Genomic DNA, 25,660 nt, shown 5'->3' with positions numbered 1-25,660 from the left:
ATCTCTCTCTCTCTGTCTCTCTCTCTCTCTCCCTAACTCTCTCTCTCTAACTCTCTCTCTCTCTCTGACCCTGGAATAGCTGTAGGGTCACATACATAAATTATTCTAAGCACCTCACATAAATCGGCAAACTTCAGCTTTAGTAGCCAGCCAGCCCCCCCCCCCCCCCCCACTCCCCACCGCTGAGATTAGACAGTACGGGGGGGCAGTGATATGGGTAGGGTCATAACCTGTATTCGACTGTATTCGCCGGGATGTCCCATGTTTTAGGCTGGAACCTCCCTTGTCCCGTATATTCATCCAATCACACGCCCCCCTCATGGGTACGTATAACGTAAATGCACCAATTCCTGCTCCCCCCCCCCCCCGTTGTGAAGTTGTGAGAAAGTTGGCAACCCTGAGTATGGGGGAGCCTTCCCCTCGGTAACATGTCTACATCTCACACTTAGATTTACATTTTTGGCATTTAGCAGACGCCTTATTCCAAAGCGACTTACAATCGATACATTTCACTAAGCAAGTGAGTCATCAATCCACCAGTCATAGCAGGAAGAGTAATCCAGCTCAGGCCAGGGGACATTGGCAGTCGTCGTGATAGAAGGAAAATATCTCACCTCTTCTCTTCTCCCTCCTGCCCATTGAAGAGCACAAGAACAGCCTTGGGTGGGACCCATGGGGTTTATCAAGTGAGTAAAACGTTTTTTTATATCTTTGCACTTTCAGGACCCTCCTTTCATGACTTTTCCTGGATATGTGTGTTCTACCACCCAGTATCCTTACATTTTACAAATCACATCAGGATAAGCTAGTATAAAGCTATGTTGCAGTTTTTCTGTGTAGGACGCAGGCTAATTTACAAGACGTGCCAACTAGTGGTCGTTGTGTGTAAATAGCTCATTTGACTCCCAAGGCGGCTCTAATAGTACGGTAGATAAAATAGGCACGGCTGTTCTAGTGTCAACTGTCACTTAGATGCAACTGTCACTTAGATGCAACTGTCATTTAGATGCAACTGTCACTTTCAAATATGAAATAAGATTTGACAGTGATGTTCTAGTGTTAAATGGATAGATTACACTAGGCAGACTGTATTTGCTTGTTTTTGTATCTCTCCTCCACCCTGCAGCTGGTGAAACAGGGAACAAGTCGGTAGCCGATTTAATGTTCAGACTTTTATTCTGAAAATGTTTAATAGATTTCAGCGTTGTTGTAAACCAATGACACACTCGCTAGTCAACTAACACAGCTTGTTTTGTGAGCTTTCTAACAATGTAAAGTAGTGTTGTAGTTAACTAGATAGGATTACATTTGACTTTTTTGGCATTTAGCAGACGCCTTATTCCAAAGCGACTTACAATCGATACATTTTGACCAAGCAAGTGAATCATCAATTCACCAGTTGTATCAGGAAGAGTTATCTAGCTCAGGCCAGGGGCCATTGGCAGTCGTTGTGATAGAAGATTATTATTATTATTACATTGTTTTAATAGACACTGGAGAAACAGTACAAGGGGGAAGTAGAAATCTTAGGAGACACAGTATAGGGGGAAGCATGTGTCTCAGGAGACGCAGTGCTGGGGGGTAGTAGATGTCTCAGGAGGGACAGTACAGGTGGGTAGTAGATGTCTCAGGAGGGACAGTACAGGGGGTAGCCTGAAGAGATGGAGGTCTTCAGTCTCTGGCAGAAGATGGGAAGTGACTCTGCAGTCCTGACAGCCGTGGGAAGCTCATTCCACCAGCGGGGAGCCAGTGTAGTGAAGAGACGTGATCGGGCAGCGCGACTGCCGCATTGGCGTAGAGGTGGTGGGGTTCATTATGGTTCATTTGAAAGAGTAGATGTAAGCAGGCGTTCAAAAAAAAACTAAATTCGGAACTAGACATTACGAGCTGCGGTGTAAATGCAGCCATAGTCTCACCCTCTCCTCCACACACACACACACACACACACACACACACACACACACAGTAGTCTTACCCTCTCCCTCCAGTAACTCCCTACTAACTAACTTTAACTCTTAGACAGAATTAGAGTCTGACATCGTGTTTAGACCAGCTAAGCTGGTTATGGTGTGGGTCAGCAAGGTGTGGGTCAGCAAGCCTGTTTTGGTTAACCAGGTCATCACCCCTAACCGCCAACCCTAACCCCTAACTGGGTCAGCCCTATGTTCCCACAGCCCTCTGTTCCCTATGTTCCCTATGTTCCCTATGTTCCCTCAGCCCTATGTTCCCTAGGTTCCCTATTTTCCCTATGTTCCCTATGTTCCCTCAGCCCTATGTTCCCTATGTTTCCTCAGCCCTATGTTCCCTATGTTCCCTCAGCCCTATGTTCCCTATGTTCCCTCAGCCCTATGTTCCCTATGTTCCCTCAGCCCTATGTTCCCTATGTTCCCTCAGCCCTATGTTCCCTATGTTCCCTCAGCCCTATGTTCCCTCAGCCCTATGTTCCCACATTTTAAAGATTTTTAAAGATTTTTTCCCCCATCAAAATTAGTCCCTGGAGGTAGACATCGGAGGACAGGCTCATTGTAATATACCAGGGGAGGCTGGTGGAGGTAGACATCGGAGGACAGGCTCATTGTAATATACCAGGGGAGGCTGGTGGAGGTAGACATCGGAGGACAGGCTCATTGTAATATACCAGGGGAGGCTGGTGGAGGTAGACATCGGAGGACAGGCTCAGTGTAATACATGGTATGGAATGTGTAATGATATCAACGTGTTTGATACCATTCCTCATACAATGAGCCCATCCTCTGACTTCTACCTCCACCAGACTCCAGACTATTCTTATTTGAAGACTGTCATCTGAACAAGAGAATAAGAAAGCCTTCATACAAGAGTCAAGAAGAGTCAAGACCAGGACCATGGGAGATCGGGCCTTCTGCTGGGCTGCTCCCAGGCTGTGGAATGCTCTCCCTGACCACCTAACTCTCCTCTCCTCTCCTCTCCTCTCCTCTCCTCTCCTCTCCTCTCCTCTCCTCTCCTCTCCTCTCCTCTCCTCTCCTCTCCTCTCCTCTCCCCTCCCCTCCTCTCCTCCTCTCCTCTCTCCTCTCCCTGACCACCTAACTCTCCTCTCCTCTCCTCTCCCTGACCACCTAAGGGCTGTGGATGCTTTTAAACGAGGCCTTAAAACCCACCTTTTTAATAGAGCCTTTTTCTTTTGCCTTTTAATTGAAAATGTTTATTGTTTTATCTTCTTGTTTTTAATTGTAGCAGCTTTGAGATTTCTTATGTAAAGTGCTTTTATAAATAAAATGTATTATTATTATTATTATTATTATTATTATGATTATTTATTTTTTTATTATTATTATTATCATTATCAAGAAGATTCCTGAATGTTAGAAGAAGCAAAGGAGTGGAGACTTGGGGAAGAGAGAGGGAGAGGGAGGGAGAGAGGGAGGGAGGGAGGGAGGGAGGGAGGGAGGGAGGCAGAGGAAGAGAGAGGGAGAGGGAGAGAGGGAGGGAGGGAGGCAGAGGAAGAGAGAGGGAGAGGGAGAGAGGGAGGGAGGGAGGCAGAGGAAGAGAGAGAGTTAAATTTATCCTCCTCAAGCAAATCCCTCTCAATCTGCTCAGTGTTGTGGTGGACTAACCTGCATGGGACTCTGTAGCTCACCAGCAGGTAAGGAAACTTACTCTCCCTCAAAATAACGACTGCATGTTGAGTTCATTTGTGAAGGTTTTACAATATTTAGATGTTACAGACTTTTTTTTAAAATAACTTTTAGCTAAATCTGCTTTGTCAATAGTGTGTTGACCGCTGGTTTAGCCTGGCTGCTGTTTATTGCATTTATTGGTTATATATCGTTGTGTGTAGAATCTGTGGATGGTTAATTTTTGTGTTGCTCACCAAAAAACTAAGGCAGTGAGGATTGGCAACTTTTATTTTGTTCTTATTTTATTTTATAATTTATTTATTTTTTATTTGTTGTTATGTATGTTGATGTTTTTCTCCTTTGTTATATGTTTTTATGATGATTTCTTGGATATCGTCACCTTAAAATAACGGCTTACATAAGTCATATTTTTGCGAAAGAAAATGAATACGGTACACTGAACCAAATCAAGAATATATGTGATATTTAGGCAAAAACTAAATGTTCCCCAACCTCAACAGTCACTTAAGCCACTATTTTAAGAAGGTGACGATATGTTCTGTGTGGACCCCAGGAAGAGTAGCTGCTGCTTTGCATAAGCTAATGGGGATCCTATCCTAACGATGGGGATCGTAACAAAACAGATCAAATAAACAGTTTAGCTGCTGAGTAAACATCTCTGGAGTCCCAGGGGACCAGCCTCACATCCTGGAGGCAGAGAGAAACAAAAGAATAGGGTATAAATACTTAATATCTGGATTTGTTCAACTGGATAATATCTTAATATCATATTATGGCATTGTTGCTGCCTCTCGCAGCGTGAGATAATATCACTGTTGTTGTTTTCATTCATTAGAGTCTTACTTTGAAGTGTGTTCACAGAAGGTGTCAGTTTCAAATAGTTGTTCTCTCTCTGCAGATCAGGAGCTTTTTAGTTCCGTTTGTTACTTTATCAATGATGAGAGCTAGGGCGTCGGTGATGGCCTTCACTAACATAATATGTTATGATATTATCGTCTGTTTGTAGCCCAGATTAGAGAATTTACAGTTATTTCCAACGTAATGTGAAATCCTCTTCATAACAGAATACATAACAGATTTCATAACAGATTTCATGAACGGGTCTGTGTCACTGTTCTAAATTATTCTAGATCATTAAGCTTAGTTCCTTTTCACTGTAGAGTCGTTCTCAAACCGGCTCTTTTGACCCTGCGGGTCTTTTGGACCCTGCGTACAGCTTTTTCCCACACCGGTAAAAGTTCTGAACGTTTGGGTTTGGGGATCCAACCCCGGGGGCCGAGGTGAAACTGTTTCAAACTGACGTCTTTCGGCCCAGTCTGTCGAGCACACGGAACCGAGTCTTTGCATCCTTCAAATCGTGATCTTAGAATTATAAGGTTCTATCTCCGTTTAGGGTAGGTTCAGATTGTGTTGTTACTAATTTCAGGAGAGGCCAAAAAAGCAGAGCCTGTGAAAGCCTGGTTCAAAGTTCAATTGTTCATCAGGATCAGCTGCTTGCTCCTGGTCACGTACCTGCCCTGGTGACGCTGACGGGTTAAACCGTCCTGATGATAAACCAGCCTGATTAGATCACGCAGTGACGTGCATCTGTTGTTGGTGCCACAGTAGCATACAGGGGCGGCTGTGGCGCAGGAGGCCACCAGGTGCTGCAGAGGTCGTGCTGCCCGGTCACGGCTTTTCACCGTGCTGGTGGCACCTTGCTGGTGGAATGAACTCCCCACCGCTGTCACGACTGCAGAGTCACTCCCTATCTTCTGTTGTAGACTGAAGACCTCCATCTCTTCTGCACCTTAGCTGTCCCTCCTAAAGCCTCCCCTTCCTCCCGTCTGTTGTGTTTATAATACACTTTATTTTGTCAGGTCTCATATCCTATGTTTTAATATGTTACTGGTGTTGTATCTCGATCAAGTAGTAGTTTTTATTTGGACAAAGCGTGAGCTTAGAATTATACGGTTCTATCTCCGTTTAGGGTAGTTCAGAGATATTGAGCGTCAAAGTTTTTACATTCCATTATGTTTTGTGAGATGGAACCTTTGTATTTTATTAATTACTGACTAAAAAATTTCAACTTTTAAAAAATAACACCACACAGGCATTAATAAACACCTAATGGATCAGTTTATGTAAAAAAAACTCAATTTTGACAAAAAAGGAGATAGAACCTTAGCGTCACGAAATGTTCCCTCTTAGTGGCCTGGGGTCACCATGGGTGGAGCTGCCTTTATATATTTTTTATCAGACACAATAATATATATATACAGTATAACATATAACTGGCAGATTCATGTTTTGATATTGTGTATCTTGTGTATCCATGTTTTGATAGTGTGTATCTTGTGTATCCATGTTTTGATAGTGTGTAGCCATACACACGTACAGCCCTGTGTTCAGTCCTCCTGTGCACCACTGCAAGCCTATCTCTGTCTCCTGTTCCTCTATTCCCAGACGATTTGATGCGTCTGTGTTTTCTTGGAATCGAGCGGGGTTGACCTCACTGTCCCCCTGGGGTCACCCAAAGGTCAGGGGTCAGTCAAAGGTCGCGCCACAGCTTAACGTAAGCTTTGATTGACACGCAGTGAGAGTGTTTTAGCTCCGGGCAGCTCGATCGGGGCCAGCGAGAAGAGGGATCAAGCTACTGTGTACTGCTTGTTTACGACGCCTCTGAAAGCCTCTTACTGTATCTCTGGATGTGTCGGTTCCAAGAAAACACAGACAGGTCGTCTGGGAATAGAGGAAGGGGAGCCAGAGAAGCACAGCCGCTTGACCCCCCCTCACCTAGCCTGACCCTGGTCGAGCTGCGCTGAGCAGAGCTGCTCCCTTAAAACACTCTCACCGTGTGTCAGAGCTTATGTTTAAGATGGAGGGTGACCTTTGACTGACCCATGACCTTTGACTGAACCAGGACAGTGAGGTCAACCCACCGTGGGTGGTGGTGGAGGCAGAAATCGTAAGACGGGCTCATTTAAAACATTAAAAATAATAATAAACAGACGTGTTTGATACCATTCCTCATTCCGGTCCATGCATAGCGTCGGTCCACTGAGTCCTCCGTCCTCCGATTTCTACCTCCACCAGCCTCCCTTTTTGAAAGCAGCCTGTGCCCCCCCCCCCCCCCCCCCTAAGGACAGCATGGCAACATGGACCAGTCTGTCGTGGTGCTGGGGGCTTGTTGTGTCAACAGTGAACCGGGGAGGGAGCATAGAGGCCTGTCACAGAGGCCAGGGAGGACTTCCTGGGTCTACCTACTGTAGTAATAATAATAATAAGCATCATCAGCATCATCATCATAATAAACCTTATTCATGTAGCACCATTTTATGTATAGATAAAACAGAGATAACACTTAAGAACAAAAATGCAGGTAAAACACTAAACACTAAAACACCAGTTGAAGGATAGTTTTAAGATGAAAGACTGTAGTAATAATAATAATAATAATAATAATAATAATAATACATTTTATGTATGGGTACCTTTCAAGGCTCTTAAGACACAGTTAAAACCACATATCAAAACATTATAAAATCAACAAAGCAAAGTCAGATAAAAGCAGCAAAGTCAGCAGATCATACTCTAGCTAAAATCAGGTGTAGTGCTGAGGCACAAATATGTACATTTCTAGCCTGCAAACTGCGACACTTTAAATGAATGTGCAATAACACTGTGCAATATGACAACCCTAGTCGTCTATCTGTACAGTATAGTATAGTGGATAGTGTACATAGCCTTTATTTATGTAAACCAGCTCCTTTCCCTTCTTGTTTTTTTAGTTTTGTTTTTCTTTCCTAGCACCAGGGGAGCCCCCCCTCCCAAATGTCGTTGTTTGGTACCTGTACTATAGCAATGACAATAAAGACCATTCATTCATTCATTCATTCAGAGCAGTATAGGCTACTGACCAAACACATGAGACACTGTAAAACAAATAACACTTAGGTGGAAATGGACCTGGATAGAATTAACTGAAATTGGAGGGGGAAAAAAAGTCACTAGTTTGTTTACAGTTCATAAAGATGTGATGTTGGTTGTATTGTTCTTGGGGGCCATTATGCTCAAGCACCGTATGGGCCTGTTTGAAACAGCTGAGGCCATTGTGCATCATTCTTAGCAGAAAATGTGTATTATTATGTTAGCGTAAAATGATGATGGCTGTGAGTAGCCTACTGTGAGTGTGATACAGGACTGCTGCAGGCCATTTGGGTGCACTAAGCGTAATTGTGTAGTAAGGGTGTGTGTGTGTGTGTGTGTGTGTGTGTGTTTTTTGATTGATTGATTGATTGAAAACTTTATTAGAATGTTTGCAGAAGTAGGTACATGAAAGTACATATTACATACAAGGTCAAACTAAGAGGATAAAAACCCAAGAAAGCCACTGGCTTATTTCAATTGGGGTCCTTGATTTTCAATTCATCGTTACATGTAAGACAGACATAAGAAAAGAACTAGTACTATCTACATGATAATACAGACAAATAACTATTACTATCTACAAGATAAACGTACATCCATCATGGGAAGAACAATACAACAAAACATAAGGTATGTACAGCGGGTAGGACAGGTGGGGACATACACCACAGGTGGGGGCGGGGGACAAAACACAAAGTATGTACAGTGGGTAGTTCAGGTCTTTTAATCTGATTTTTGTTTTAGAGGGTCCAGTTACGGATTGCAGCCTCCTGTAAATGTTTTTTGAGAGTGGTTTTGAAGGTGGGCAGTGTTTTGCACTCCTTTAAGATTATAGGAAGGGCGTTCCACATCTTTACTGCATAGTTTGCAAACGAGTTTAAACCCTTGTTTGTGGTGCAACGCGGTTGAACGTGGTTCGTGGAGCTTCCTCTGGTGTTGTAGGTGTGGACGTTGTTCACTTTTTGGAAGTATGTTGACAGGTACTTGGGTGTCTTTGTGGTGTAGCGTATCTTGAAGACTAGGCCCAGTGCAAGCTGCTGCACTCTGTCAACTACTCGTAGCCAATCAAGGCTCAAAAAATGAGCAGCGGTTAGATGTGTCCTAGGGTTGAGGCCTAGCAGAAGCCTAACCAGTTTATTTTGGGCTGTCTGGAGTCTTGTTTTATGGGCCTTTGTGGTTCTATAGTACCATGATGTTACGGCATAGTCGAAGTGACATTGAATGAGAGCTCCTGATAGGGTCCTCAGTGTGTTTTTACTGACAAGTGAGGATATCCTGTACAAGAATCTAGTTTTATGGTTCACTTTTTTGATTACTTTTGCTGCCATTTTATCTCCGGAAAGATTTGCCTCTAAGATGGAGCCCAGGTATGTAATATCCTCTTTTCTTGTGATATTAATGTTACCCACTTTTACACTTTTGTGTGTGTGTGTGTGTGTGCGGGCGTGTGCGCGTGGCGGCGGGGTGCTAGTGGAGAAAACTTTTGTCAACATGGGGGAGTGGGGTGGGGTGCTAGCTCTAAATGGATAGCACTAATGGTGGTCTATTGTATTTGTTTTTCATCTTAATATGTAAATATGATATAAATAATTCATCATTATGATTATGTTGTTTTGGTGGCCTACGCACAGTGTGTGATGTGTGTGTACGTAGCTGTGGCCCTGGTGTGATGACATGTCTGCTCTCTCTCTCTCTGAGGGGTTTGATGCTAACATGCTCTCTGTGGGGTTTGATGGGGGTCATCCCTATGTTCCCCGGTACCTTAGCTCCCTCCCGAAAAAGGGTCCTATGTTCTCCGCTCCCGAAAAAGGGTCAGATCGGACAGGGCGGTCTCGCTCGCCGGCAGCGCGTGGAGGTACCCACGGTTGTTCTATATGGATGATATAGGGCTGGGTTAGCACCGGGATGGGAGACCATGCTCTCTGAGGTGATTGATGCTAACATGCTCTCTGAGGTGATTGATGCTAACACAGAGCTAACTCTAACACAGAGCTAACACAGAGCTTTGATGCTAACACAGAGCTTTGATGCTAACACAGAGCTACAGAGCTATCTCTGAGGGGTTTGATGCTAACATGCTCTCTGCGTTGCCTCATGGTTTTTAAACTCTGTGCTTGTTGTGTGAACATGCTTTGTTCCTAACACACTCACGCCTACTTGAAGCTGTGATGGATGGTTGTATTGTTCATGGGACCATTATGCTCAAGTAGGCTACAGGATGTTCCTGCTTGAAACCTGAACATTGAAACAGCTGAGGCCACTGTGCATCATTCTTAACAGGAAATGTGTATTATTTTAGCATAAAATGGTGATGGCTGTGGATAGCCTACTGTGAGAGTGATAGAGGGCTGCTGCTAAGCATAATTGGTAGTTGGGTAGTATGCGGGGGCAGTGGGGGGTGCTAGTGGAGAAAACTTTTGTTGACATGGAGGGGCTGGGAGGGGGGGGGGGGGGGTTGCCAGCGCTAAATGAATAGCGCTAGCACTAATTGTATCCTAATAATGGTTAACCTTGACCCCGACCCCAACCTGTCCACAGTGACTATGCTGATTATGCATTGAACCATAATTGATGTCTGTTTGAGAGTGCTGGCCGTATTCAATTCAATTAAATTCAACTTTATTCGCCATGTGCTGTGCACTAGGAACAACAAGACCACAACACAACAATACTCAAGACAATATATACAGTACCAATATGAGTGAATACATATTCTGTACAACTTAGTGCAAAAACATGTAAAGTGCAAGGTGCAATGATCAGGAGTTATTGAGGAGGGCTGTGGCTTTGGGGAAGAAACTGTTCAAGTGTTGTGATGTTTTTGACCTGATGGCCCTGTACCGCTGTCCAGAAGGGGAGTAATTCAAACAAGCTTTGAGCTAATTGATGTGTCTGTTTGAGAGTGCTGGCCATATTCGGTTGTTAAGTCTGACGTAAAACGTGACGTTTTAGCAATTTCCGGGTCCAAACCAGAAATTCCCTGCACCAGAGTACCAGTGTACTACAGTGGTAGAATGACAGTTCAATAATTTTTTAGACTCGGATCTATTCATACAACAAGGGACACAGCACTTTCCCGTTTTCCCCATATTGTCAGGGTCTTTGACCCTCGGAAAAGCGCTATATAAATATAATGAATTATTATTATTACTGCGGCATTTCGAAGAGAGCGCCTCAGCCAACGTTGGACCTGGAAACACGTCACGACTTAACAACCGAATTGGTTCAACCCTGGGCTACACAGCACACAAAGACACTTTAATGAAAACGGAACGATATTTAGAGTCAAACACTTGGTCTTACCATGTTTCCTACTGATATGACCAATGTCTTGTTTCACAGTAATGAGTCACGGTTGACCTACAAAGTCGAAATGTCAAACTGCCATGCTCCTGTACACCAGGGGAGGCTGGGGGAGGTTGGGGGAGGTAGAACACCAGGTGAGGCTGGGAGAGGTAGAACACCAGGGGAGGCTGGTGGAGGTAGAACACCAGGGGAGGCTGGGGGGAGGTAGAACACCTGGGGAGGCTGGGGGAGGTAGAACACCAGGGGAGGCTGGGTGGAGGTAGAACACCAGGGGAGACTAGTGGAGTTAGAACAGGGGAGGCTGGTGTTCTACCTCGAGGAGGTGTTCTACCTCCCCCAGCCTCCCCTGGTGTTCTACCTCCCCTGACAACAGCCCCTCCCCCACCTGAGAGAAAGGTCTGACTCAGGCTGTGGTACCTAGGTATGGTATCAGGCCACCTGCTTCTCCCCTGACGCACCATCGCGTGCAGGAGGTAAGTGAGCGTGAGGAGGAGAGCCTCTTAGGCAGGGAGGCAGAGAGGCACGTAGACAGGCTGGGGGGGGGGGGGGGGGGGGGGGGGTCAGGGCTCATGTAGACAGGCTGGAGGATCGTGGTGGGGGGGGGGAAGGACTCACCTAGACAAGGTGGGGGGGTGGTAAGGGCTCATGTAGACAGGGCTGTAGGCCCGTGGGGGGGGGCAGGGCTCACACAGACAGGGCTAGAGGCCCGTGCTGGGGAGGGGGGGGGGGGGGTAACTCCTCTCACACGTGTCATCACAGTGCCGTGACTTCGGACTTCGTGAAGTGGAGGCCAATCCCCCCCCCCAGGGTAATCCTGCAAGCCTCTTAGTCCTTCACCTTGGGGCCTGGGGGGGAGGGTGGGGGGTGGGGGGGGGGAGGAGAGAGGCTCGGCTGGTCACAACACTTTGACTCGCCAGAGCCTGGGAGTTTAACACTAGAACACCACATCACCAACTGTCAAATCTTATTTCAAATTTGAAAGTGACAGTTGCATCTAAGTGACAGTTGACACTAGAACAGCCGTGTCTTTTTACCTTCTATAAGAGCCGCCTCGGGAGTCAAATAACCAGAGTCTTTACAATGGGAAGCTGCTATTTACACACAACGACCACTAGTTGACCGCTTGTAAATTAGCCTGCTTCTTACACAGAAAAACTAGCAAAATAGCTTTATATACTAGCTTATCCTGATGTGATTTTGAAAATGTAAGTATACTGGGTGGTCGAACGCACATATCTAGGAAAAGTGATGAAAGGAGGGTCCTGAAATTTGATCGAGTGCAAAGATATAATTAAAAAAATACTCAATGCATGGCTGCTCTAGTGTTAATTGTGAGGGTTGCTGGCATCATATCTAAGGTGCCTACCTACCACTGCCGTTGTGCCCTTGAGAAAGGCTCTTAACCCCCTAATCGCTCCAGGGGCGCTGGCTAACTATGGCTGACCCTGTGCCCAGAGCAAAGAAAATACATTTGGTTGTACGTTGTGTGCAATGACAAAAAGGTTGAATCTAATCTAATCTTTGTCTAAAACTAAACTGACATATTCCATTCCTTATTCCGGTTGTAAATCTATTTCTTCTTCAGCTTTAATGACTGAGAGAAATCATTATTGTTGTTTTAGTTCTCTCATTCTCTTTGAAGGAACAAAGAAGTGATAAAACACTGACACAGTGTGAGGGGCGGCTGTGTCTCAGGAGGTAGAGCCGGCGTCTAATGATCGCAAGGTCGGCAGATCGGCGGTTCGAACCCCGACTGGCCACATGTAGAAGTGTCCTTGGGCAAGACACTGAACCCCAAATTGCTCCCAGTGAGCGGCCCGGCGCCTTGCATGGTAGCTTGTTGCCGCCATTGGTGTGTGAATGTGTGTGTGAATGAGAGGCCGTCGTAAAGCTCTTTGGAATAAGGCGCTATATAAGTCAGTCTATATAAGTCAGTCTATATAAGTCAGTCTATATAGGTCAGTCCATTTACCATTACAGTGTAAACCAGACACAGTCTAATCTAGACACAGTGTAAACCAGTGCTTTGATGTTTGAGGAAGGCTGTAGTAAGGCTCTATTTCCAGCCAGCACAAAATGGAAAATGGCCGCAAGTCCAAATGCATACAGACATACCGCAGACATGCTGCATTTACATATCTGTGTCATTGGTAACAGGTGAAAACACGGCCGTGCATGACAATAACCAGGTCAAGGCAATCATGTGAGCTGAAGAATCTGGCCTTGAACACAGCTCTAACACACACACACACACACACACACACACACACACACACAACAGACATACACCCTTACTCTCACCCCGAGCACAAGGCGTGAGACATGTTTAAACACAATTCAATTTCTTCAGAAAGAAAACATATATACTAAATATTATAATAATTATCATAAGCACTATTAATTATTATTAGCAATGGTTGTAAATGGGAGTTGTGTCGATAATGCTCGAAGCTACAACAAGGGTCATGTCTGGTTGCCATGTTTAAAGGTCCAGTACGTTGTAGTTGTTGTTGTTGTTGTTTTTTTTAATATGTTTTTGGGGCATTTCTGCTTTATTGGGATAGAGACAGTAGAGATTGACAGGAAGAGAGAGGAGGGATGACATGCAGGATATGTCGACGGCCGGAATCGAACCGAGGGACCCTGAGATGTGGTGTGGTACGCCACCAAGCGCCCCCAGAATAAATATTCAATAAATATTGAATTTCAGATGTTTTAACTTGGCACATTTACAACAGTTCAACCAAGGACATTTAATGGTTTCTTTTTTTAAAGTAATTTTTTCTGAGTGGGGCGATAGAGACAGTAGAGATTTGACAGGAAGGATGGATGAGACAGAGAAGGGATGGGTGAGAGAGAGAAGGATGGGTGAGAGAGAGAGAAGGATGGGTGAGAGAGAGATGGATGGGTGAGAGAGAGAGAGAAGGATGGGTGAGAGAGAGAGAGAGAGAGAGAAGGATGGGTGAGAGAGAGAGATGGATGGGTGAGAGAGAGGAGGTTGGGTGAGAGAGAGAGGAGGATAGAGACAGTAGAGATTTGTCAGGAAGGATGGGGGTGAGAGAGAGAGAGAGAGGAGGGATGATATGCAGGAAGGATGGGTGAGAGAGAGAAGGATGGGTGAGAGAGAGAGAGAGAGAAGGATGGGTGAGAGAGAGAAGGTTGGGTGAGAGAGAGAGGAGGATAGAGACAGTAGAGATTTGTCAGGAAGGATGGGCGAGAGAGAGAGAGAGAGAGAGAGAGAGAGAGAGAAGGATGAGTGAGAGAGAGAGAGAAGGGATGACATGCAGGATATGTCCGCGGCCGGAATCGAACCGGGAACCGTGCGTCTACGTGGTCGATGCTTAGTGTGTTACGCCACCAAGCGTCCTGACATTAACGGTTTCTAATCCATCCATTAAAAATGGAGAGCTGTGGAAGTGTTGAGGCATGTTGGGCTTATGTGACATTTTTATGACATAAACCCATGATGAGTCAGCTTAATGAAAGTTTCCAAACCCGTTAAAAAAAGCAAATAGGTATTGGAAGGAATTGATGAATACGTTTGGGAAATAAATCTTGATTGCTGCAGTACACGGTCACACAGCACCTTATAAAGACTGTTGTGTTGTGCTTTCCCAGCTGTAGTCTGCTAGTATTCTAGCTATCAGATACCTCACACAGATCATGTGTATTAATGCATTGCAGGAATTAAGATTTAAGAGAATAAACAGATTAAGGATTTTCAGTCTGTTGATTTTCAGTCAGATTTCCCAAGGAACCGACATGTTGTTGTTGTTGTTGTGTGCAAAGCAGTGCCATTATTCAGCCAGGCACAAAGGAACGGGTGAAAGTATGTAAAGCACTTTGAATTGATTGCCTCTGTTGTATGAAATGTGCTATACAAATAAACTTAACCTTGCCTTGCCTTGAAAGGAGCAAAACCACCCATCCTGATGTCTACCCCCCCCCCTCCCCAGCCTCCCTTGTGACAGAACACCTCCTGATCACACCCCGCTAAGCCTCTGCTGCCGTTGTCTAGCCACCGAAGTTCAATGACGATACCGGTATAATGTTCCAAAGCCGGGGATTATTTCCCAGAAGACTTTCCATTGGATTTCGTCGTGACCTCCAGTGACCTATCTCTGTTGTCTTCTTCTCCGCAGGTGGAAGGAGCGCCGTTGATCCTCGGGGGGGATGGTCAAGACTCCCTTGGAGATAAAGGGATTTATTCAGGAGATCCGTTCCTGTGCCTAAAGGGATCAGCCTGATGCAGACCCCCCCATTTCCACGAACAACGGAAACACGGAACACACTTCCAACTGTCATTGTAAGAGACCAACCGCCATTTTAAGACACCAACTGTCATTGTAAGAGACCAACTGCCACCGGCCTGTGGCATGGCATGGAGTCAACTTGTCTTGCGTGATAACAAGGGCTCCAAGATGGACCGCTGACAACTTTTGGGCAGAGCCACTTTTGGCCAGAGACAGAAAGCCCTTACGTGCTTTGTGAGAACTGGCACTGTGTTTAAGAGTCTTTTTTAAGGAACTGAAACGCTTGTGGACTGTGGATCGGTTGGGGGATTGGTCGTTTATTGTCATGTGTCACCTCAGCTTACGGCCCACCCCAAATGTCTTCCACTCACGGCGGTGCGCAGCATCACACCGAACATAAACCGTTGAAGGACAGGCCGTCGTTCCCTGGACTAGGACCAAACAAGCCAGACAGCGACCGAAGATGGCCAAGGCGGCCCTCCCTTCTACGATGCTGTTTTCCGCAGGGCACCCCACGCGACTGGGTAGTGGGATACTCCCTGGTTTCATCTCCATTCCCTCCTTCCCCTTTTTCTCCTCTCTCCTTCTCTCCACTCTCATATCCTCCTCAGTGGCCGCTGCTGCCAGTTTGCCAGCCAGTTTGCCAGCCGCGTTGGAACACCATGCAGACTACGGACTCCACCCCAAGTTCGTTTGCACCCCGATCCCGGCGGACGCTGACCCCAGCTGCTTCACGCAGGGAGATCCGGCGCATGGACCTCCGGCCCACGGGCCCGCCAGTAACGGGGGCCATCACGGCTCGACATCGGGGTCCTCTAACGGGAGCAGCCGGAGGGGGATGTCGGACGAGGCCAAGGCCACCATCCTGCACCTCCGCGAGAGCCTGGTGAGACAGAAGGAGACCATCCTGGACCAGCGCGAGACCATCAGGGAGCTGACCGCCAAGCTGACCCTCTGCGAGGGCTTCGGCCCCGGGGTGGGAAACCGCCATGACGACGACCTCCACCACGGACACGCCACACACCACAACCCCTCCTCCCACCACCCCCCCACCCACCACTCCTCCTACCATGACAACGACCCCCACTACCCGCTCAACAACGGGCATCGCCCCGACACACACTACCGGGGGAAGGGGTCGTCCTACGGGGGCAGTAAGCATGGGGCCTTCTCCGCCGAGCAGACGGGCAAGACGCTCCAGGCCTTGAAGGAGAGGCTCGAGAACCTGCAGGTGCGTGTAAGTAGTAACGAGGGATGTGGGGCAAAAGGGGATTGGTGGGGGGGGGCGGGGGGGCTTACTGCAATTGTGTGGTAATTGAGATCGTCCTCTTGCGTCATTTGACGGCCCACCCGACCCAGAAAATAAGTTATCTGCGTGTTTGTCTTTCTGCTGACCTTTTCTACAGGACTCTAAAGTCTCCTCCGGCTTTCTCTCAAGCGCGTGAGGATGTCAGTGGCCTGCAAGCCTCTCCAAGCCTTATTGCTTTTGCATAGGAAGTCCTAAGTTTACTAATTAATTAACCCTCACCCCCCCAGAGAACCGAGATAATAGACTCACAAGGAAATAAAATAATCCTTCTGGAGAGGGTTCTGGCCAACACTGCAAGACAGATACCGTCGATAGTTCATAGCCACAACAACGCCATTTGTTTCCACAAGAGGAAGTCTTGGATCTGGCTGTTAATGACTCTTAATATGTGTTCCGTTGCTGTGGGGGGATTAAAAGTGTTCTGCCTTGCAAAACAGGATTGGATGAATTGGTCCCTAAATTACATTTTTACTCCTTATCCAAAATACTGACTTAATTTGAATTTGGTTAATGGGTGCAGGGAAAACAAGGTAGTAGCACAACTGGGAGATATATTGATGGTGTTGCCAAAAAAACCTTTAGTGAGAAAATATCTATCTGTCTGTCTGTCTGTCTATCTATCTAACTAACTGCCTAACTACCTACCTACCTACCTACCTAACTACCTAGCTACCTAACTACCTAGCTACCTACCTACCTACCTATCTATCTGTCTGTCTCTCTCTCTCTCTCTCTTTCTCTCTCTCTCTCTCTCTCTCTCTCTCTCTCTCTCTCTGTCTGTCTGTCTGTCTGTCTGTCTGTCTGTCTGTCTGTCTGTCTCTCTCTCTCTTTCTCTCTCTCTCTCTCTCTCTCTCTCTCTCTCTCTCTCTCTCTCTCTCTCTGTCTGTCTGTCTGTCTGTCTACTGTATCTATCTCTCTCTCTCTCTCTATCTATCTATCTATCTATCTATCTATCTATTGTATCTATCTATCTACTGTATCTATCTATCTCTCTCTCTCTCTCTCTCTATCTATCTATCTACAGTATCTATCTACCATCCACACAACAGGGAGGTTGTTGCCCCCCAAAAAACGTTCATTCTCCTCGAGGTGTTTAGAGGAAACACAGTAAAGCTGAGATTTGTCTTTCGTCACTCCTGCCTTTAACAGGATGACTCTGACGCAAGCCAGTGACCGGGTGTCGCAGGGGGCAAGCCACCTTCAGCGGACATTAGCATGATCCACACAGACAAGCCTTTAAGCGGGTCGCACTCTCACGCCACGTAAAGCTGGATTTACTCAGAGAGACTGAGGAAAGGAAGGAGGTTGTGAGGGAGGGAAGGGAGGGGCCGGCTTAAAATGTCATCATGCCCAACCGAAGAAGTTATATATTCCTCCATTTCACTGCCCGGTGTAGCTAGTTCCCAGTGAGGGGGTGAGAGGGAGGTTAAGGCGAAAGGGAGAAAATGGCTGACTCATGTAGCTTATGTCACAAACTGTGGTAGGGTTTTACTAACTGGGTCATTATATGGAAATGGTGCAAATTGTCTCCGAAGGAGAAGAAAAAATATTTTAAAATAAATAAATATTAAAAAGGCATGTCAAGATGTTAAATTAAAGTTTGACCTGATTTGGCCGAAGTCAATAGTAAGTAAGTACGTAAGTAAAGCTTTATTTATATGGCACCTTTCATACAAGAAATGCAGCTCAAAGTGCTTTACAACAGGAATAAGAACATAAAGTGAATATAAAAACATATATAAAGACATATACTGTACATGCATAGAATGAATATAAAAGCAGGGGAAAACAGTAAACAGAAAAGCTAAAGATCTAACTTTCCATATCCCTTTCATCTCTCTACCTTACACAGTCTTTCTGTACTTCCCACTGGCTTTCCACCAGCACCACAAACATCAGTTTTCAGTCTCAGTCTCTGTGTACGTTCTCAGTCTCTGTATACGTTCTCAGTCTCTGTGGACGTTCTCAGTCTCTGTGGACGTTCTCAGTCTCTGTGGACGTTCTCAGTCTCTGTATGCGTTCTCAGTCTCTGTGTACGTTCTCAGTCTCTGTGGACGTTCTCAGTCTCTGTGTACGTTCTCAGTCTCTGTATACGTTCTCAGTCTCTGTGTACGTTCTCAGACGTTCAGTCTCTGTGTACGTTCTCAGTCTCTGTGTACGTTCTCAGTCTCTGTGGACGTTCTCAGTCTCTGTATACGTTCTCAGTCTCTGTGTACGTTCTTAGTCTCTGTGTACGTTCTCAGTCTCTGTGTACGTTCTCAGTCTCTGTGTACGTTCTCAGTCTCTGTATACGTTCTCAGTCTCTGTATACGTTCTCAGTCTCTGTGTACGTTCTCAGTCTCTGTGTACGTTCTCAGTCTCTGTGGACGTTCTCAGTCTCTGTGGACGTTCTCAGTCTCTGTATACGTTTTCAGTCTCTGTGTACGTTCTCAGACGTTCAGTCTCTGTGTACGTTCTCAGTCTCTGTATACGTTCTCAGTCTCCGTCAATAAACTATCTATTTCTATAAATAAACAATCTATTTCTATTTACTAATGCAATAGAAAAATGATGTATACAGTATATACATTGTTGAATGGACAAATAAGCAATGGGAAATTGGAAAAAGCGACATGGGAAATTGGAAAATGTGCTAGTCTTTGAAGGCACTTCAAGACAGTAAATATGACGTGATAGTAAATACCAAGAAATGCCGATACGGAAATACGATAACATGCAGATCATATTTTCGCCACACAAAGTCCCCTAATTCCTGTAATGGTGGAAGATCTATGGTCTAAAGTGTGTGTGTGTGTGTGTGTGTGTGTGTGTGTGTGTCTCCAGGCCAGGAACTCCTCCTCCTCCTCCTCCTACTCCTCCTCTCTCAGAGACCTGCTGAAGAGGAAGATCAACGCTTTGGAGGAGCAGCTCCACGACTACCACGACAGTCACCATGACGACCACCATGACGACCACCATGATACTGGTCATCATGACGACCATCATGACGACCACCATGACGACCACCATGACGATCACCACGACGACCACCACGACGACCACCACGACGACCACCATGACGACCACCGCAACGACCATCGCAACGACCATCGCTATGACCACCACACCGGTCACCGCGACGACCGTCGTTACGACCGCCGCAATGACCATCGTTACGACCGTAACCACGGTCGCCATGACGATCACCATGATGACCACCATGACGATCACCATGATGACCACCATGACGACAATCACGACGATCACCATGACGACCATCACGACGATCACCATGATGACCACCATGACGACCATCACGATGATCACCATGACGACCATCACGACGACCACCACGACGATCACCATGACGACGATCACCATGACGACCATCACGATGATCACCATGACGACCATCATGACGATCACCATGACAACGGTCGCCATGACACCGATGCAGACCATGGCCATCGCCCTCGGCCGCCCTACAGCAGCAAGCCGGCGCCCAGAGTGGGAGGAGTCAGGGGAGGGGGAGGGGCCAACAAGCTGGACGCCCTCCTGAACCAACTGCACCACAGGAACACAGACGCTGGTACTGTACTAACTAACTATCTGTCTATCTATACTAACTAACTAGCTAACGAACTAACTAACTATCTGTCTGTCTGTCTGTCTGTCTGTCTCACTGTCTATCTATCTATCTACCTATCTGTACTAACTAACCAACTAACTAACTATCTGTCTATACCAACTATCAGGAATAGGAAGTGGTTGATAAACCCAGATGCTAACAGGAAGTAGTTGATAAACCCAGATGCTAACAGGAAGTAGCTGATAAACCCAGATGGTGACAGGGGAAGTCGTTGAGGAGGAGAGGAGAGGAGGGGTAGTTGAGGAGGAGAGGAGAGGAGGGGTAGTTGGAGAGGAGAGGGGTAGTTGGAGAGGAGAGGAGGGGTAGTTGAGGAGGAGAGGAGGGGTAGTTGGAGAGGAGAGGAGAGGAGGGGTAGTTGGAGAGGAGAGGGGTAGTTGGAGAGGAGAGGAGGGGTAGTTGGAGAGGAGAGGAGAGGAGGGGTAGTTGGAGAGGAGAGGAGAGGAGGGGTAGTTGGAGAGGAGAGGGGTAGTTGAGGAGGAGAGGAGAGGAGGGGTAGTTGAGGAGGAGAGGAGGGGTAGTTGAGGAGGAGAGGAGAGGAGGGGTAGTTGAGGAGGAGAGGAGAGGAGGGGTAGTTGGAGAGGAGAGGGGTAGTTGAGGAGGAGAGGAGGGGTAGTTGGAGAGGAGAGGAGAGGAGGGGTAGTAGATGATAAACCTAGCCAGCCCTGAACTTTGCTTTTGTTTTGTTTTGTTTTTTCTCGGCAGGTCCTCGCAAGAAACCGAAGAGTCCAGAAGGTTTCCAGCTGGGCTTCCCCATGAGGTCCAACTACATGTACGGCCGGGTGAGGAGGACCCTGCTCAACGAGATCTTCGCCCTCACCGTCTGTCTCTGGCTGAAGTCGGGGGCGGGGGCGGGCCTGGGGACCCCCTTTTCCTACTCCGTACCGGGACAGGCCAACGAGCTGGTCCTCATCGAATGGGGCAACAACCCCATGGAACTACTGGTTAATGACAAGGTAAGGGCAATGGGGCAACGACCTATGGGGCGGCTGTGGCGCAGGAGGTAGAGAGACGCCGTCTAATGATCGCAAGGTTGGCAGATCGGCGGTTCGAACCCCGGCTGGCCACGTGTCGAGGTGTCCTTGGGGCAGGAGACTGAACCCCAAATTGCTCCCAATGAGCAGGCCGGCAGGCTTGCATGGTAGCTTGCCCCCATTGGTGTGTGAATGTGTGTGTGTGAATGGGTGAATGAGAGGCCGTTGTAAAATGTTTTGGAATAAGGCGCTATAAGTCAGTTCACCTGATGGAGTTACTGGTTAATTAATGACAAGGTAAGGGCATTGTTGACCTTCTTTGGAGACTTTGAAGACTGTTGCTTTGAGCCCTGAGTGACCAGTTTGAGAACAGGCAGTTCTTTGTTGCAAACAATGTTCAATATAAATATGTGACACGTTCTGATGCTTTGGCCCTCATATCGGGATCTGATGTAATGATCAAGACTTTTCTTTAGAAAAATGTGAATACATTCCCGTGTTGTTGAAAATCAACGACAAGTCGCCAGTCAACTAACACAGTTTGTTTTGTGAGCCTGCTAACAATGTAAAGTAGTGTTATAGTTAACTAGGTAGCAGTGGAGATTACTCACCCAATCCGTTGTGTTGTGATTCTCAACAACATTGGAACGTATTTCCGTGTTTCAAAAGAAAAGTCTGAACATTTTGATTGTTCAGTTATCTATCTATAGCCGCACCCTCGCCATGTCCCCCCCCCCACCCCCCCACCCCTCATCCTCCCTAATGGTATAAGACCCCAGCTGCTTACTGAGTCATGTGGAGGAGCCACGTCACCGGGCGGACGGCGGTCAGACAGGGGGAGGGGCCTGACAGGGTGGGGGCGGGGCCAGACAGGGTGGGGGGAGGGGCCTGACAGGGTGGGGGCGGGGCCAGAGAAGGTGGGGGCGATGCTCTGAGACCATACCTTCAGAATGACTCAGATGTCTTCTCTCTCCCAGACAGGGGGGAGGGGCTGGTGTCATTCTCACCCATCAGATGGTGAGGCTGGCAGAGTGTAGAAATCGGAGGACGGGGCTCGAACCTCGGAATGAGGAACGGTATCAAACACGTGTGTGTGTTCCATACGTTAGAATGAGACCGACCGTCCTCGGATTTCCACCTTCCCTAGCCTCCCCAGATGCCCGCATCATTGCACCCTGAACGAGGGTACTGCGCACACTCATTTTACAAATGTCAATTATGTTGACGTTTGACATTTAGCAGACGCCTTTATCCAAAGCGACTTACAACAAATACATTTGTCTAAGTAAGTGAATCATCTATCCATCAGTCATCATAACATTAGATTAGATTAGATTAGATTAGATTAGATTAGATTGAACTGAACTGTATTATCATTGACAGAGTACAGAGACAACGAAATGCAGGTCGGCGTCTAACCAGATGTCATGTAAATAATAATAATAAGAATGTTTTATTTTCCATGCAATCAACTTGTCAGTCAATTGTTGGAATGTGGTATTTTATGCTCTAGGCACAGGGTCAGCCATATTCGGCGCCCCTGGAGCAATTAGGGGGTTAAGTGTCTTGCTCAAGGGCACATGCAGCTCCCTCCTGAGGCGGGGGGATCGAACCAGCGACCTTCCGATCGCTAGCCTGCTAGCCTCTCTAATCTCTAGGCTACCTCCGCCCCCCATTACAGTACACTTCACTGACCTCTGACCCCTCTGACCTCACTTCCTGTCCCCCCAGGCGGTGACGCTGCCCGTGTCGCTGACGGACAGGAAGTGGCACCACCTGTGCGTGGCGTGGTCGACGCGGGACGGGCTGTGGGAGGCCTACCAGGACGGGGTCAGGCGGGGGTCAGGAGACAACCTCTCCCCCTGGCACCCCATCAGGCCTGGGGGCGTGTTCATCCTGGGGCAGGAGCAGGTACGTACCCATATATGGTCATACATACATACAGGAGCAGGTACATACCCATATATGGTCATACATACAGGCTCGCTTTGATTTGAACTGATACTGTATATGAACTCTTTCTCGCTTTTTTTCTACTTCTCGAACCTTCCACGACTTCCAGTTTCATTCTCAGGGTGTTCTGTATCAGTTCAGGTGTGAATAGAGCATCACACCTTGACTCACCGGCCGTCTGACAAAGTAATTTTGGGGGAAATAAGTATTAAACTTTTGAACTCGTCATATTTCCATTGCAGCTATTCACCTGAAATGTAGACAAGAACATTTCAAAAATGTCCATTGTCGTCGAAAGTTATTCAACAGTTAACAATCAACTTGAGACCAGACATTGGTATTAGCTCAATAGCACTGCCCAGCTAAAGAAATTGTAACACTCCGATGCATAAAACAATTAGAGATCTGAGGGCTAAGTGCCTTACTCAAGTAACTGAGGGCTAAGAGCCTTACTCAAAGACACACTAGTGGTGGTGGTGTTTCAGACGGGATTTCACAACCTTCCCATCACCAGTCCAACTCACTACCCACTGCACCAGGGCACAATAGTCTGTTAAGGGTGGGGAAGAAAGTGTAAGAGGGGGAAGAAGAAAATGGGGGAAAAAGAGAGGAAAAAGGGAGAAATAGAGGGAAAAGAAAAGAAAGAGAGAGAAATGTAGGCTTCTTTTCCATTATCTACATGGGCACCACTACCTACTTACTCTAACGCTCTCTCCTCTAACTACTAACTAACTAACTAACTAGCTAACTAACTAACTAACTAACTACTAACTACTAGCTAACTAACTAACTAACTACTAACTAACTACTAACCAACTAACTAGCTAACTAACTAACGAACTAACTAACTAGCTAACTAACTACTAACTAACTAACTACTAACTAACTACTAACTAACTACTAACTAACTACTAACTAACTAACTAACTAGCTAACTAACTAACTAACTAACTACTAACTAGCTAGCTAACTAACTAACTAACTAGCTAACTAACTAACTAACTAGCTAACTAACTAACTAACTAGCTAACTAACTAACTAGCTAACTAACTAACTAACTAACTAGCTAACTAACTAGCTAACTAACTAACTACTAGCTAACTAACTAACTAACTACTAACTAACTAACTACTAACCAACTAACTAACTAACTAGCTAACTAACTAACTAACTAACTAACTAACTAGCTAACTAGCTAACTAGCTAACTACTAACTCTCTCTCTCCTCCTCCTCCACGCTGACAGGACACCCTGGGCGGACGCTTCGACGCCACCCAGTCGTTCGTGGGCGAGATGTCGGATCTGCAGGTGTGGTCCAGGGTTCTGACCCCCGCGGAGGTCCATGGCCAGGCCACCTGCGGGGCTCACCTGGCGGGGGATGTCATCACCTGGTCGGACGCCAACCTGGAGCTCCACGGGGGGGTCTCCAAGTACCCCTTCGACCCCTGCCACTAAGACTATACACTAACTATAGATCTATCTATAGTTGCGCCCCTCCCCCCCAATCTATCTATCTATCTATCCATCTATCTATAGTTCATCTATCTATAGTCAATGATGCTAACCAACAGCTACTTGCCCCAGGACCACTTTAGACCACCCATCCCAACCCTTTCTGCCTCAGCTCAATGGGACAGGATTACAAGACCCCCCCCCCCAATGTTGCCCCGATGTCTGGGGTACTGGCCTGGGGAGGCGGGAAATCGTAGGATTGGGGGCTCGTTGGGGATGCGTAGAACGGGATGAGGAGTGGGTTGGAATGAGGGATGGTATTGAACGCGTGTTTGGTACCTTTCCTAGTTCCATTCCATGTGTCATGGGGGAAAAAGAACATGATGTTTACGCTGGGAGGCGGTTCTCACGGTTGGACGACTTCAGATGTTGCTGTTTTTCTGTGTACAACATGTGTTCTACATGTCTCCTACATATCTTCTGTGTACAACATGTCTTCTACATGTCTTGTACATATCTATATCTGTGTATATAACATGTCTTCTGTGTACGACATGTCAAGTGACTGAAGGGAAAGCACTTTAGCATGATACTCTGATACCTACTCTGGACTGTACGATGTGGACAAGATGGAGGCTCTCAATACAGGGCCACGCTGTACCGATACCTCCAAATGTCTTGAAAGACTGTAACTGGTAATATCTTTGATATTCTTAATATATCTTGATATATCTTCAGCTTTGATAATCGGATGTGAGGGACAATATACACCATACAGTACATTGTATTTTCGTTTTTTGTATATCTTTTTGTATATGAAGATGGGGGCTTGAACTATGAACTATGTTCATAAGGAACGAACGAACGAAGGCTATGAACAGACGACTTCTAGGACTTGTGTTTATGACTCCTAGACAGTCCTAGGGACCAAGGGGAGGCTGGTGGAGGTAGAAATCGGAGGACGGGGGCTCATTATAATGCAAGGAACGGAATGAGGAATGGTATCAAACCGTCCACATTCTGTTCCTTGCATTACAAATCAGCACCGTCCTCCAATTTCCAATTTCTACCTCCACCAGCCTCCCCTTGGTTAAGACGAGGCAGCGCAAGCCCTACCAGACAGATGTTAGACGTCTATTTCTGGATATCAGCTCGTTTAACAAACACATCCACAGGGTTTCCACAAGGCACTTAGTCGCTCTGCACCTCTTCGCTGAGGGGTTACGCTGCCATGTGTTCACACCAGCAAAAGCATGTTGTTG

At 46.6% G+C, this 25,660-nt stretch overlaps 1 protein-coding gene across 1 annotated transcript; it reads left to right on the top strand.

The window, feature by feature from the left end:
• Positions 1–15,548: 15,548 nt before the first annotated feature.
• LOC308158355 (uncharacterized protein) lies at positions 15,549–24,401 on the top strand (the record flags this gene model as incomplete). Its single annotated transcript, XM_080531946.1, has 6 exons — positions 15,549–15,609; positions 15,697–16,316; positions 19,218–19,962; positions 20,725–20,975; positions 22,725–22,904; positions 24,192–24,401. 6 exons carry the CDS (start codon positions 15,549–15,551, stop codon positions 24,399–24,401), a joined length of 2,067 nt encoding a protein of 688 aa, XP_080388072.1.
• Between the last annotated feature and the right edge of the window lie 1,259 nt (positions 24,402–25,660).

The sequence above is a fragment of the Nansenia antarctica genome (genome assembly GCF_963989245.1).
Source record: "Nansenia antarctica genome assembly, chromosome: 5".
Classification (NCBI taxonomy): domain Eukaryota; kingdom Metazoa; phylum Chordata; class Actinopteri; order Argentiniformes; family Microstomatidae; genus Nansenia; species Nansenia antarctica.
This window is presented reverse-complemented; position numbering and strand designations above follow the sequence as displayed.